We start from the raw sequence: 14138 nt of genomic DNA on the forward strand, positions 1-14138 counted from the left end.
TAACACCACCCCACAGGAAATCTCTCTGAAGTTTCTCCAATCGATTAGCCACTCCCACAGGAATAGGGAAAAGAGAAAGAAAGTACGTAGGTAAGCTTGAGAGAGTGCTATTGATCAAGGTTAACCTCCCCCCTTTAGAGAGATACACCTTCTTCCACCCTGCTAGTCTAGCTTCCATCTTCTCAATAACATTAGTCCACATATTAGAATCTTTATATTTAGCACCCAACGGAAGGCCCAAATACTTTATCGGAAGCGAGGCCACACCACACCCAAGGATACTAGCCAACTCCTCGACATCCCCAACCTCACCCACCGGAACCATCTCAGATTTGGATAGATTGATTCTCAAGCCCGAAGCTGCTTCAAAACAAAGCAACAAACACCTCAAATCTCGGACCTGATCAACCACAGGATCACAGAAAATCAACGTATCATCCGCAAATAATAAATGGGATACCATCAGGGTAACTTGGGAATTCGATCCCACTGAGAAACCCGACAGCCGCCCACTATCCACTGCCGCATATATCATCCGACTGAACGCCTCCATCACCATCACGAATAGGAGCGGGGACAAAGGATCCCCTTGTCGAAGACCCCGAGAACTACGAAAGAACCCTGAAGGCGACCCATTTATATTTATGGAAAAGCAAACCGTAGAGATGGAATGAGCAATCCAGCCAACCCATTTTTCCCCAAAACCACATCTTTTTAACACGTAAAGCAGAAACTCCCAATTGACATGATCATACGCCTTCTCCAAATCCAACTTACAAATAATGCCCGGAATTCCAGAACGAATCCTACTATCCACGCATTCATTAGCCACCAAAACTGAATCCAGTATTTGTCTCCCCTTAATAAACGCATTCTGAGACTGAGAAACAATCTTCCCCAAAACCACCTTCAACCTATTAGCCAGAATCTTAGAGATGATTTTGTACATACCACCTATTAGACTGATAGGACGAAAATCCTTGATATCCACCGCTCCGGCCTTCTTTGGAATCAACGACACAAAGGTAGCATTAAGGCTCTTTTCAAATTTACCAGTAGAATAAAACTCCTTAAGCACTGCAAAAATGTCCTTCTTCAAGATCTCCCAACACTTCTGAAAGAAAGCCATAGAGAAACCATCAGGCCCAGGAGCCTTATCCCCTTTGAAATTCTAAATGACCGCCCAAATTTCATCTTCCTCAAATTCACGTTCCAACCATATTCTATCTTCTTCATCAATGGAAGAAAAAGATAAGTCATCTATCTTTGGTCTCCACTGATATTGCTCACTATAAAGCTTCGCATAGAATTCCACAATGTGGTCTTTGATAACCGTCCTATCCTCAGTCAAATGACCATCCACCACCATAGCCTCAATCGTATTATGCCTTCTATGAGAATTAGCCAAACGGTGAAAAAATTTAGTGTTGCTGTCCCCCTCTTTTAACCACAACGCCCTAGACTTCTGTCTCCAACTCACCTCCTCAAGAAAGACATGCTGCTCTAATTTTCTGGAAGATTCTTCTCTCTTTAAATTTTCTTCGACAGATAACGGCCTCTCCTCTGCAATCAAATCCAGCTCACACAGATCATTCTCAAGCTTCTTTTTATTAGCCCCTACATTCCCAAACACTTCCTCATTCCATTGTTTAAGGTCATGTTTCAAAGCTTTTAATTTACGAGCGAACACATAGCTAGGCGAACCTTCATACACATAAGAACTCCACCAACCCTTCACCAGCTCCTCAAAACCTTCAGCTTGCAACCACATATTCTCAAACTTAAAAGACCCCCTGCCTCGTCTCCCGATGCCGCAATCCAAAAGCAATGGATAGTGATCCGAAAGAAGCCGAGGCATACGCCTTTGAGAAACCTCAGGAAAATACTCCTCCCAATCTGAAGAAAGCAAAAAACGATCTATTCTGGACCAAGAACGGCAATTAGACCAAGTGGCTCTCCCCCCAGCCAAAGGAAGATCGATGAGAGCCTGATCAAAGATGAACTCAGAAAACTCAACCATAGCCTGGGATGATCTCGCTTCCCCCCCTCTTTCGCTCGGATACCGGACAATGTTAAAGTCCCCCCCCATACACCAAGGCATCTCCCAAATATACCTCAAACCCACCAATTCATCCCAAAGGCCTCTTCTATCACAATCATCATTAGGCCCATAAACACCCGCAAAACCCCACTCAACATTGTCTGACACACTACGAAAAGCACAGGCTACCACATATCTCCCCACATACTCTTCAACCTTCTCAACTACTCTTCTATCCCACATCAACAAAATACCTCCCGAAGCCCCTCTAGAGCCCAAATACAACCAATCCACATAAGCACAACCCCATACACTATACACCGTCTCCCTAGTAATTAACTCCAATTTTGTTTCTTGTAAGCAAACAATGTCTGCCTTCCACTCCCTCAACAACCCCCTAATCTTCGTTCTTTTCTCAAGCTTGTTCATGCCCCGCACATTCCAAGATATGATCTTTGGCTTCAACATTAACAATTTCCTACCCTCCCCTTCCTAGTCAACCTAGACGATTGACCTCCTTTCCCATCATAATTCACCGAACACTCTAACCTCTTCACTTCACGTTGTCCACGGTTCCCCATAGCACAAAGATTATTGTTTGGCTTCAACATTAACAATTTCCTACCCTCCCCTTCCTAGTCAACCTAGACGATTGACCTCCTTTCCCATCATAATTCACCGAACACTCTAACCTCTTCACTTCACGTTGTCCACGGTTCCCCATAGCACAAAGATTATTGTTGTGCCTCACTCTATCAGAATACCGCTGTGCTTCAATAATATTAAATAAATCCATCAGCTTCTCCTCAAAACTTGGACAAGAAATTCCAACAACTTTGCAAAAACCTCTAATTCTTTCAATCACCTAATCTGTTGACTCATTACCTAAATCTTTCTCCATAACTGCCAAAGGCAGAACATCCAGCATCTCATTTTCCCCCAACAACTCCTCTGGACGGGTCATCAAGGCTAAACTGTTAACCCCCTCACCCTTCTCCTGAAAATCATGATCACTCCCTACTACATCCACTTTACCATTGACTTCTTTCAATTCTAAACCCCTACACTGTGCTTCCATCTCTCCCAAACCAAAATCAATTCTTGCCTGTTTCATACTTTCGATCCCTTGCTCACCCATCTCCCTGTCATCTCCTGCACCAGAACTCAACACAGAATCCGACTTGAGCTTACCCGCCAACTCACTTTCACTGCCATCGTGAATCTGCTCCTCCTCCTCCTGATTTTCCGCTGGTCCAGGACTAGAAACGAACGAAACCTGGTTCTCAAGCAGTGTGACCTCCTCTATAGCCGTTTTCAACCCTCCGGTGGCCCCTTCATCCCCCTCTGATCCAGCTCCATTTTCCTCCATAGAGATCCCCACTTGCAAAGCCCGACTCTCCAACCTTCCAGACCCAGTACCGGGATGAACAGAATCGGATATAACCTCCAGCATGGTCCTCGGCGATATCTGCCTTTGCTCGACCCTTTCCTCCACCGACTTAGTCGTCAACCCAGTCTGAGCCGTCTGCCTAGGTTGATACCGAAGCTTGTAAGTTAACTGTGGGCTTCCATAAATTTCCTGGACCACTGCTTCTTTTCCCTTAGCCTTACTCACCTCTTGGTCCTGCGCTATGAAGCCCAAAACTTCCTGACCCACTTCGTTGTCTGTTTGACCTTTGCTTGGGCTTTCGATAGACTTGACCTCATCCCTCTGCAGGCCCAACTCCAGAAAACCCAACCATCTAGTAGCCTCTTCTCGAATGGAGACCAGCATTTGTTTGAATTTTGCCAGCTGTAGTTGCCCTTCCACAGAATCCGCAGAGACGTTCTGCACGGATTGCGCTCCACCAATTCCTATGCAGCCTCCTCCCTCCGTCATCGTCGCATGCTTCTCCGGTCTTGCCAAAATTGACAAGGGTTGCTCTCCTGAATTACCCAGATTGCCCTTGCTTGATTCTCCTTTCTCCAGCACACTGCCGTGCCCTACTAACGCCGCCGCAAACGTTCGGCCATCAAGAATCGCCGGCTTCATCACCTTCATCGAAGCACTTGGAATATTCCCGCCTATTTTCTCCCCAATGGCTTTCTTCTCGAAGGATTTCTCTAATCTCCTCAGTTGCGCTAGACAATTTGCCCAGCCGCAACCTACTCTTCCCTCTGGTATAATCACAGACGTTCGTCTTCCTCCATAGCCATATTCTGAAAGTTCCAAGAATCTTCCGTGATCGTTCCCCCTCCGTTGCAGGATAAACACCGTAGAACCCACCCGATATGTCCTGCAAAAATCCCGAGTCTCCCCACCCTGCTTCAGTTCCTCCATCGATCTCCTAAACCACCCTACACTTAACTTATTCAGGAACACTGCCCTAAAGAGACCCTTGTTCCACTCAGCTAGCCGTATTCCATCCCCAACGCAGACATCCGACCGAAACTCGAACGATTTCGTTTCAACGTAAAAGTATCCGACATAACCCATGACGAGAATCTGACAATCTTCCACCCTACACACCTCACGCGCCTCCGATGCTACTCACGCGCTCCTCATGAGAGAGAGAGAGAGAGAGAGAGAGAGAGAGAGAGAAAGCAGATGTCAATATTAGTATTTTTCAAGATCCAATATCATTCTAGTACTGAAAATTAAAAATGTATTTGACTGATTGTGTTATCAAAACACAATCAAAGACATAAAAGGAGAGACAAATGCAAAACACCTAAAATACATTTTTAGGTTGTGTTTTGATTGCCAGCAATATGTTGTTTTGTTCTGTTGTGGTTATCAGTAGTGTGAGAGGCGGCGAGCCTATCTTTAGTGGTTGCCAACGGTGAGACAAATATACAGTGGTGGCCTGTAGTTTGTTATGGCTGTCATTGTTGTTGTGGTGATCTGTTGACATCGTTGCAGTCCTTGGTGACGTCTGTGTGTGTTCCTGTGGTGGTTGTCTTCGTCGTAGGGTTGCTGACGATGAATCTCCTGCATGTTTCGAAGAAGAAAAGGGGTGTTTCGTTACAGGCATATGTTATCCCTATCCATGATAAATATAACCTCAGTTTGGGTTAATTCCTTGTTTGGAATACCTTATCCCAGTTTTATCTTTTGGTGAGCACAATTAAGTGTAGTCCAAGTTCAAAGCCTGGTTTATACCCAAATCATTTCACTTGGGTCAAACTCAGGCCCAGTAAAAAGATGAGCTGGATTGACCAAGATCTGAGTCGACTCAGTCGGTATTGGTGTTTCATGGCGATGTTGTTGGTGTTTTCCGGCGAATCTCACTGGCGATGGTATTTTCCAGTGAGTTTTCGGCTGATGTTAGTGTTTTATGGCGAATCTCGACCAGTGTTGGTGTTTTTTTGGCAAGTTTTGATCGGTGTCGGTATTTTTCGGCGAGTTTCAACCAGCTTTGGTATTTTCCAGAAAGTTTTGACCGGCTTTAATTCCCAGCAATTTTTCAATCGGTGTTTTAGTTTTCCGGCGTTTTGAGCTGGATTTGTTGGTTTTTGGCTAGATTTCTGTGGTTTCCAGCGACGTTTCAGCCGGTTTGGTAGTTTCTGGTGTTGTTTCAGCTGGTTATCGGCTCTGTTTTGACCCGTGCTGGCTGGTTCAGATGTTGTGTTTCGGCTGATATAGGTATATTTTGGCCCGTTCAGATGTTTGTTTGTCCAATTTTGATGTGTTTTCGGCCCGTTCAGCTTGGTTTTTCGCTGGTTTGGTGATATTTTGGCCGGTTCAGTGTCGTTGTGGCTGGTTCAGACGGTTTTTCAGCTGGTTCAGTTTGTTTTTTACCGATTTGGTGGTTTGACAGCTGGTTTTGTGGTGTTTTTGACCCGTCGTTCATGTTTTTCAACCAATTTGATGGTATTTGAACCTGCAGATGAATGTTCATAAAGTCTTTGTGTCAATAAGAGCTTATTTGTCACAAGCTATGCTTATTTGATAGATACGGTCCAGTTTGAGGGGGTGTTAGAGAGAAAGGGACAAGTGTCCCTATTCTAGAAGGTAGTGAGGTGTCCTAAATTTAGAACATGGTATTTACACGTACAAATACTAGTGTATGAATGAAAAGATTGTGTGAATTTTAGAATAACAATAGTTTCTTAAAAAACATATTTCAGTGGCTAGTATTATAGAGCTGCTAGCTTGATACATGAAATTTCACGCATTAGGTGGGAGATTGCAAGTTTGCAATCCTATACTAACCTTTTTTTTTTTTTGATAAATAATTCATTTCATTGAAAAGCGTAGAGGGGCGCAACCCTGTACATAGGATGTATATAAAGAAAGTCCCCCTTACATGCTAAAAGAAAAACAAAAATCCACAAATTTAGAAAAGTTAGAAAATATAGAGATATTATGCGCCACAGTCCAACTAAAAAGCGATTTGATCATGTTGTTCTTGAGCTCTTTCCTTGTCTTCTCACGATCTTCAAAACTTCTAGCATTCCGCTCATATACTCTACATTAAGCACAACGATGCTATCCTGCACATATGTAGAACTGAACGTTTACCCACCTAACCTCGCCAACAATCTTACACCTGTACCACCCTTGCAGCCTGCAGGCATCACCCAATGGACTCTGAATAGGGTAAAAGATTGCACTCCATAATTCTCTTGCCACTTCGCAATGGAGTAAAAGATGATCAATAGATTCCCCGCCCCTCTTACACATGCAACACCATTCCATGACTAAGACTCATCTCTTTCTCAAATTATCCAATGTCAAAATCTTCTCATGAGTTGTTGTCCACAAAAAAATTTACTCTCAAAGGGACTTTAACTTTCCAATGCTCTACTAACTAATGATACACTTAATAAAAACATTGGTCCAAAAGGTAAAAGAAAAATTCCAGTGGGGGCATGTCAATATGTTTTATCAAAACATGGTAGTAAAAATGATTTTTATTTACTATTTGATTTATCTCCACTAAATTTTGTCAAGGCCATATTGCAGGAGTAGAACAAAGGAAACAAGTGGAAAGTGCATATCTGAATCAGGAACACGAGAATAAAATGAATATGCAGAGATACAAGGTTGTTATATTCTTCTTTCGATCCTCTCTTCATTTTTTCAACTTTTACTTATGTTATTCTGAAATTCTGTATATGATTCTTTCACATCTTGTTTTAATTCATTAGAAGTAACCTTTGCTGGGTTTTAGGCATTTTGTTCAAACTTGAGAACCATGAATCCAATTTTCATGCTCCTTTTTGAAGCATGGCCTGTGCGATATGTTTTTTTTCCCTTCCCCCTTTTACAAGCGACATAGAGTAATTTTTTTTTGTTTTTGTTTTATTTATATTATTTGAGTGTGCTTCTTTATCATTTAGTCTCATGATGTTGGAAGCATTAGTTGTTTGGGTTATAGCAATATGTGCTAGCGAGTTACAAAAATATGCTGCATTATCCTTATATTTCATGCTTGTCATTACTTTGCATTCTTTACATAAGTTGTGTTTTCTTTCTAAGTGGTACATATTCATGTTATTCTCTTTAGGACATGTTGAAAATTAGAGCTGCACTTCCTATATCTGCGTTGAAGGGTGATATATTGCAACTGCTGAAGGAGAATAATGTTCTTGTAGTTTGTGGGGAAACAGGCTCTGGGAAGACAACTCAGGTGATGATTCAGTTTTAGTTAGCTGTTTTTGCATTGCTATTGTTACTCTGCTATGATTCTTCTCCCTAGTAAGAACAGCACCACAGCTTATCTGGCTGGCATTTATGTATAGGTTCCGCAATTTATTTTGGATGATATGATTGAATCCGGATGTGGTGGATGGTGTAACATCATATGCACACAACCAAGGAGAATAGCGGTGGGTTCAAACATTTTCACATGAATGTAATGCTACCGTTATATTGTACTTCTTCAGTTCACTTCTGTATTTCTGAATCTCTTGTTATGAAGAATTAGATTACTAACATTGCCACCAGCATAACTTGTTCATCACATATTTAATGCATCATCAGTGTCCTGAATTTGTTGGACTCTGTTGTTCCTGCTTGTTGTTTGCTGTTATACAAGTTTATCCTGCAAATCAGATTGTCAATTAGAAAAAGATGTAGAAGCCTGGTCTGAGGCGTAGGTGGTGGAGTGCTCTTCTCTAATAAAAAAAATATGTATATATAGGTATTGATCTCGTAGTTCTTGTACACATATTGTGTGGTATGTGTACAAACAAAAGATGAGATGGATGAAAATGCCCTTTCGTGATATGAAATTATCACAGATGTTGATGCTGATTTTTGAGCCGGTGACGTGGCATCATCAGAGACGCCCCTTCCTCCAAGCCCTGACCTGCAAACAACAAAGACCCGCCGGGGGTGCCGGCGGAGCCTCCCTCCGACGATCAAGTCAGCCCAGTGTCTAAAGAAAAGGGAGAAGGAGAGAGTCAGAGAGGGAGAGAGAGAGTTCAGAAAATAATTACTTCTGTCAAGTAGTCCTTATAGCCCTTTTATATCCCTGCATGCTAAATGTCCGTTTTACCCTTGTCAAGCACACTGTCCAATGGGGACGTCTGATATCTTCTCTGACTTGATTTGACTGGTCTCATAAATATTGGAGGCTTCCTGCGACCAAGGCTCACATCCGGGGACTAACCCATTCCGGGGGCCGAAATCCCACTCTGGGGCAGACCTGGCCCCACTCCAAGGTGGAGACAAATATTTCCCTAACAACAGATATGGACTAGAAAACCTGTGCAATCTTCACTCTCAGGTTGGAGCCTAAATTGATTATCTGAGCTCATGAAACTCTCGTAGCATGAGTGAAGTGACAAAGTAAAAATTACATACTTGGCCCTTGACCTGCGCAGTTGTAGTAATATATATTTTTTGCTACATAAAGCAAAATATAGACTAAGCAGTGAAATTTCTCAGCTTGTAGGGGGTCCTGTTGGGGGTTTTTGGGGTTGGTTTGGGTGCTTTTTAGGGGCTTTTATTATATTACGGGGGTTACTAATGGGGGTTTCTATTGTATTGTGGAGGTTATTATTATGCTTGTTAGGGGTTTTCTTGTGGGTTCCTTGTGGGTTTTCTTGGGTTTTTTATGTAGGCTAGCTGGGTTGCTTCTATGTATACTCCCTGTGTACTTCGGGGCGCCTTACACTTTTTTTTTAATGAAATTCTCTTATAAAAAAAAAAAAAAAATTTCTCAGCTTGTAATTGTTTAAGATTTGCTGAATATTTGGTCCACTGTAAATAAGACTGATTTATATATTAATTTGATTAAGATGTAGTAACTTTATTATTCCTTTCCATATTAGGTTCTAGGTTTTTTTTTTTTTTTTTTTCTGTTTAACCAATGTAGCCTATGGCACAGTATCAAGTTCCCAAGCAATTATAATATTTCTCCTTCTCTACTTTTCTACAGTAATCAAATGTGAGGTCCTTCTATGATAATTTAAATTTAAACTTGTTGAATATTAATATGTGTGATTATTGATTGATACCTAAAATTATGTTAATAAATGCATCCACAGTTTTACTATGCTTTAGTTTCTTTCTGACTTTCACTTCAGGTACTATCTTTCTATTGATAAGAAAAGCAGTGAAACTGAGGTTGTCTTATGATCCCTAACAAATCCTATTGTCTGTTTCCAGTCATATTTACATCAGAAATGTCTAATTACCCAGTGTACATTGTCAATAAATCCAATAATCTTATATATGGAAATTGGGCCACGTGAAAATATTTCATCTATTTGATTACCATGCTTAAAACCGTTACCCTATTGCCCAATACCATCTACTCGGTGGTCATTTTCCTTTGTGACATGCAATGAGTTGTAGGCTATAGTTTATATTTTGAGATTGCTTTATACTGAAACACGATACAGGCTTTTCTTTCTGACTTGGTAACTATAGTTTATCTTTGATACATTGTATTGCAGGCTATTTCTGTGGCTGAAAGAGTTGCTGATGAGCGCTGTGAACCATCACCAGGTTCAGATGGTTCTTTGGTTGGTTATCAAGTCCGTCTTGACAGCGCAAGGTGTTCATATGCTTGTTGCACTGATTGGCTCTGAATAGTGCTTAGAATATCTGAGACGTCATTTCATCAAATCCCTTGACTTCATTCGTTGATGTTTTGTATAAGTTTTCAAGAATTTAACATAATCTGTTTCATTGATCCTATTGCTTTTCTTGGATTTTGGTTCTGATATCAAATTTTGTCTTTTCTTTCTTTCTTTGTGGGTCTTTGTTTCATGTAATAAGCTGATTTTGAAGTGTTTGGCTGAGATATGCATTATAATATATGGAATCAAGTATTTGCTATTTTCTTTGATATGTGGATATTAACAAGCAAAGGAAGTTACTAATTACCATTAGGGAACTTAAGACCACTGAATTAGTAATCACATAAGCAATGCAAATTGAAATGCTTATGTACCTTCTACTTTTTATATATATGTCAAATATGTCACTAATATTTGCTTTTTGCTTTTTTTCTTTTTCTTAATTCCACAATCCCAGGAATGAAAAAACAAAACTCCTCTTTTGTACTACAGGCATTCTTCTGAGAAAATTTGCGGTATGTCCTCCTGTTTGATATGGTGATATTTCTGAATCTGTTGTAACCAATGGCACTAAGTTTTTGGTGATTTCATATCAGAGTTATATTTTGCCTCTTAAGCTTTATTCCAAATGCGTTCTTTTCAAATTGTTAGCTGTTTGAATAGCTTTACTTGAGGAAGCCTTAACTGATCGACTAGTGGCCACCTATCTATTTTAAATTTATCATCCTTTTGACTTTTCAACTTTTTTGGTGAACAAATCACATCACTGGTCTTTCCTCGTCTAATTGTTCCTTGCCCTTTCCTTGTGTTGCTGCAGCCTTTTAACTTTCATGTTACATGTTCTTAGTGGAGTGGTTTTCTTTTGTTGTACATTATCACATCATCTCAGCATGCTTCCCTTATACATGTTACATGGTGACTTGTCCTGTGCTGCCACGGTCAAGTAACGCGAGAATAGTATATGCCAAGACATTGTTTGGTTTTTTTTTTTTCCCCCCCCATTGAAAGCAGCCGAATTTGATGGTTAATGAAGAGGATGAGGCTTTTGTTTTCTATATAAGGGACCCCGGGAACTGTTATATAGATCCAGATGGGGCATGTGAACTGTTTGGAAACATTTAAAATAACAAATTAAAAGGCTTTTAGATAGTTGTAGAAGCCTTACAGGGCCACACCCTCACTGATCTTGTCCTGCCCCCATAGTGGCTTGTTCCCAATGTAGATTATTGTGGGCTTGGTAAAATCTCCTTTATGAAGATTAGGTTGTGTGGCCTCGAAGTTTGGCATCATGAAAATAACTAACTTGAGTATATGAGTTAGATTAGGCTATCGCTACTAAAATTTAATTAGCATAAATATATTAAAAATCTTGCCTTTATAGTACTTCATGCTTAAATTGTACAGACTCCCTCTCCCTTCATTTTGTTGGGTTACCCGCAACCCATTCTTATAGAGGTTGAGGTGCCATTTAGCTTGAGCTCATTGGCACATATTAAGAGGGTTGATTTTATATCTACGTCCCTGTAAAAGGTCAGTGCTTTCTCTTCATGTGAGTATGCAAAAGATCTATGAGAGTATTTTAACCGTCTAGCATGTAACTAAAAATCTTAAAAAGTTTTTAGTTGACAAGTTTTAGTTAATTTGCTTTAGTATTTAAATTGTGGAAAGTCATATCCTGGACTGATGCAATGAAGTAATATATGTCAAGTAATATTTATACAAAAGCTAGTATAGAACTCTAGGTTTGCTGGTGTTTTTGTACTTGGTATGATCAAAGAATGTGTTATGCAAATATTGCTCTTTAATTGATATGAAGATGAACACACACACACACACACACATGCAAATATATACATACATATAATCGTATGTCTTGTTTAATAAAAAATTATTTGGAGTATACTTGCACACAAATATATACTTGTGATTACAACCATTATGATTTACTATGAAATGATCTTTAGAAGTGCTACTCAATGTTCATTATTGGTTTGTGTGTATGCACTTATGTGCTAGATATTTTGTTTAGGGGTTGCGCCCCTTTGCGCTTTTTAATATAATTGCAATTACTTATCAAAAAAAAAAAAGATATTTTGTTTTACCACAGTTATTCTTTTATGGTATAACTAGTCCTCTTTTTTAACCAATCATATATTAGTAGAAGTAGACATTGAACTATTATATAGTTAGTAGTTTTGTGACGTCTAACTTCTTTTTTTCTTTCCTTTGCAAGCCCACAATCCCTAATTGTTATATTTTCAAGTTTGTAGGGGGACAAAAACTTGACTGGTGTCACTCATGTCATAGTTGATGAAGTTCATGAACGGTCTCTGTTGGTGAGTTAATTTAACTTTGGGTAGTTTATAGGAATGAATATGCTAGTGGGTCTCATGATAATAAGTCGATTTGCATTGCCCATTTCATAGTTGATGAAATACATGAATTATTTGTTAAAATTGAAGTTTTTATGATTAATGATTATTAATCTATTTTTTTTATAAGTAATTAATAATAGATTATTCCCATGCGTAACTGTTAAATGTTATATGTGATAGTGTTTGCAAGGGTAATGTCAAAAAACTTGCAGGCTAATTTAAAGCCAAAAAGGAAACAGATGTCATGTCATCGTTTTCTAACTTCTCTCTTTTTGTGGAGTTTTATTCTTCTTTTCACCTTTAGTGGGGCCTTATCTTTGTATACATCTAGTGTATTAGGGTTGCGCCCTTTTGCGCTTTTCAATGAAATGAATTACTTTTTAAAAAAAAGTATTTGGTTTTGGCTTAGTATGTTAAACTTTACTTACTTCATAAGTTGAAATGACTTCTATAGGGTTCTGATAATTGACATCGTGGAAAGGATAGGATCAATATGCTTGATAAGACTATACTGACCTTATCCACCTGGTAGCAAGATGGTTGACCCTTATTCTCTATTCCTGTCAGTCCCTTGCCTTGCTTGATGGACACCATATCTATTTTGGTTTTATTTGAGTTAATTCAGTGGAACTTGTATTCCTAAAAAAAAAATCCATGGGACTTGTTTGCTTTGTGCTCGTGTAGATGTGTAAAATCTTGTCACCTAGAGGTTGGTGATCTCCTTTGTTCTTCAATAGGTGGAGTCAGTATTTTCGGTTTTGTTTTTCATGTGGTCAGGTTCAGATCTTGTTTTTTTTGTTTGGGTAACACGATGAATGGCCACCACCCAATTTAATCAAGGCTGAGTTGATTCTGATGGTTGTTTTTTCTTTATACTGATTGTTTGCATTTTTTGTAAAAAAATTTCAAAGCCAAGAGATAAATTGATGTCGAAGATGTAAAGGCAAGAGAAGAAGACCAACTTGAAAAAGAGTTAATAATTGACAGGTTTCTTTCTCTGTAACAGGGTGATTTTCTACTTATTGTTTTGAAGAATCTGATAGAGAAGCAATCTGCTCATGGCACACCAAAACTGAAAGTCATTCTTATGTATGCATTTTCTACTTTGTTGCAGCATATATTATACATATCTTATTTGCTTGTTGATCTTTAATGACCTTGTCTTAATTTTCTTTGACTTATTTAATTTAAATGTTCAGGTCTGCAACTGTAGATTCCAATTTGTTTTCAAGATACTTTGGTGACTGCCCTGTAATTACTGCAGAAGGCAGAACCCATCCTGTGACAACTTACTTTCTCGAGGATATATATGAAAGTATAAATTATCACCTTCCTTCAGATTCTCTGGCCTCTATAAGAAACGAAACATCCACCAAGGAGAGGGTATCTTAATTTTCGAATTCTTGATTATTTTTACTTCGATATGGAATTATTTAAACATATGCTGCTTGTTCGTTTTCTGTTGTACTAAATTAGGATCTCTTAGTTCCATCTTTTTGGTTTTCCTAATTTTTTCCTCTTATTTGTGAAATGCATACCATATACTGAGAATTTAAAACATTAAAGTCTGTACAGTTATATAACCAATTGACTGAATCAATGGCTTCTTTGTTTATGGAATTAAGAAAATTCCATCTTAGATATAGTTTGCTAAAGAACAGCACATCACAGAAGTCTATTACTATGGGCTTTCCGTCCATATGAAT

The 14138-nt window shown here is 39.2% G+C and overlaps 1 protein-coding gene across 3 annotated transcripts in view; it reads left to right on the top strand.

The window, feature by feature from the left end:
• Window positions 1–14138, top strand: part of LOC133881755 (DExH-box ATP-dependent RNA helicase DExH7, chloroplastic) — a 53349-nt gene that overhangs the window by 13244 nt on the left and 25967 nt on the right. For 2 of the 3 annotated variants that reach the window (XR_009902585.1, XM_062320781.1), the window contains exons 10-17: window positions 6978–7069; window positions 7534–7656; window positions 7769–7855; window positions 9932–10032; window positions 10515–10572; window positions 12328–12393; window positions 13439–13521; window positions 13632–13815. Coding sequence is in view for 2 of the 3 variants with exons in the window: in XM_062320781.1 (XP_062176765.1) it covers window positions 6978–7069; window positions 7534–7656; window positions 7769–7855; window positions 9932–10032; window positions 10515–10572; window positions 12328–12393; window positions 13439–13521; window positions 13632–13815 (794 nt within the window). In the remaining variant the exon portion in view is untranslated. The remainder of the gene's footprint in view (window positions 1–6977; window positions 7070–7533; window positions 7657–7768; window positions 7856–9931; window positions 10033–10514; window positions 10573–12327; window positions 12394–13438; window positions 13522–13631; window positions 13816–14138) is intronic. The other variant, XM_062320782.1, reaches the window with a different exon arrangement.

This window comes from Alnus glutinosa, chromosome 11, assembly GCF_958979055.1.
Source record: "Alnus glutinosa chromosome 11, dhAlnGlut1.1, whole genome shotgun sequence".
Taxonomy (NCBI): Eukaryota; Viridiplantae; Streptophyta; class Magnoliopsida; order Fagales; family Betulaceae; genus Alnus; species Alnus glutinosa.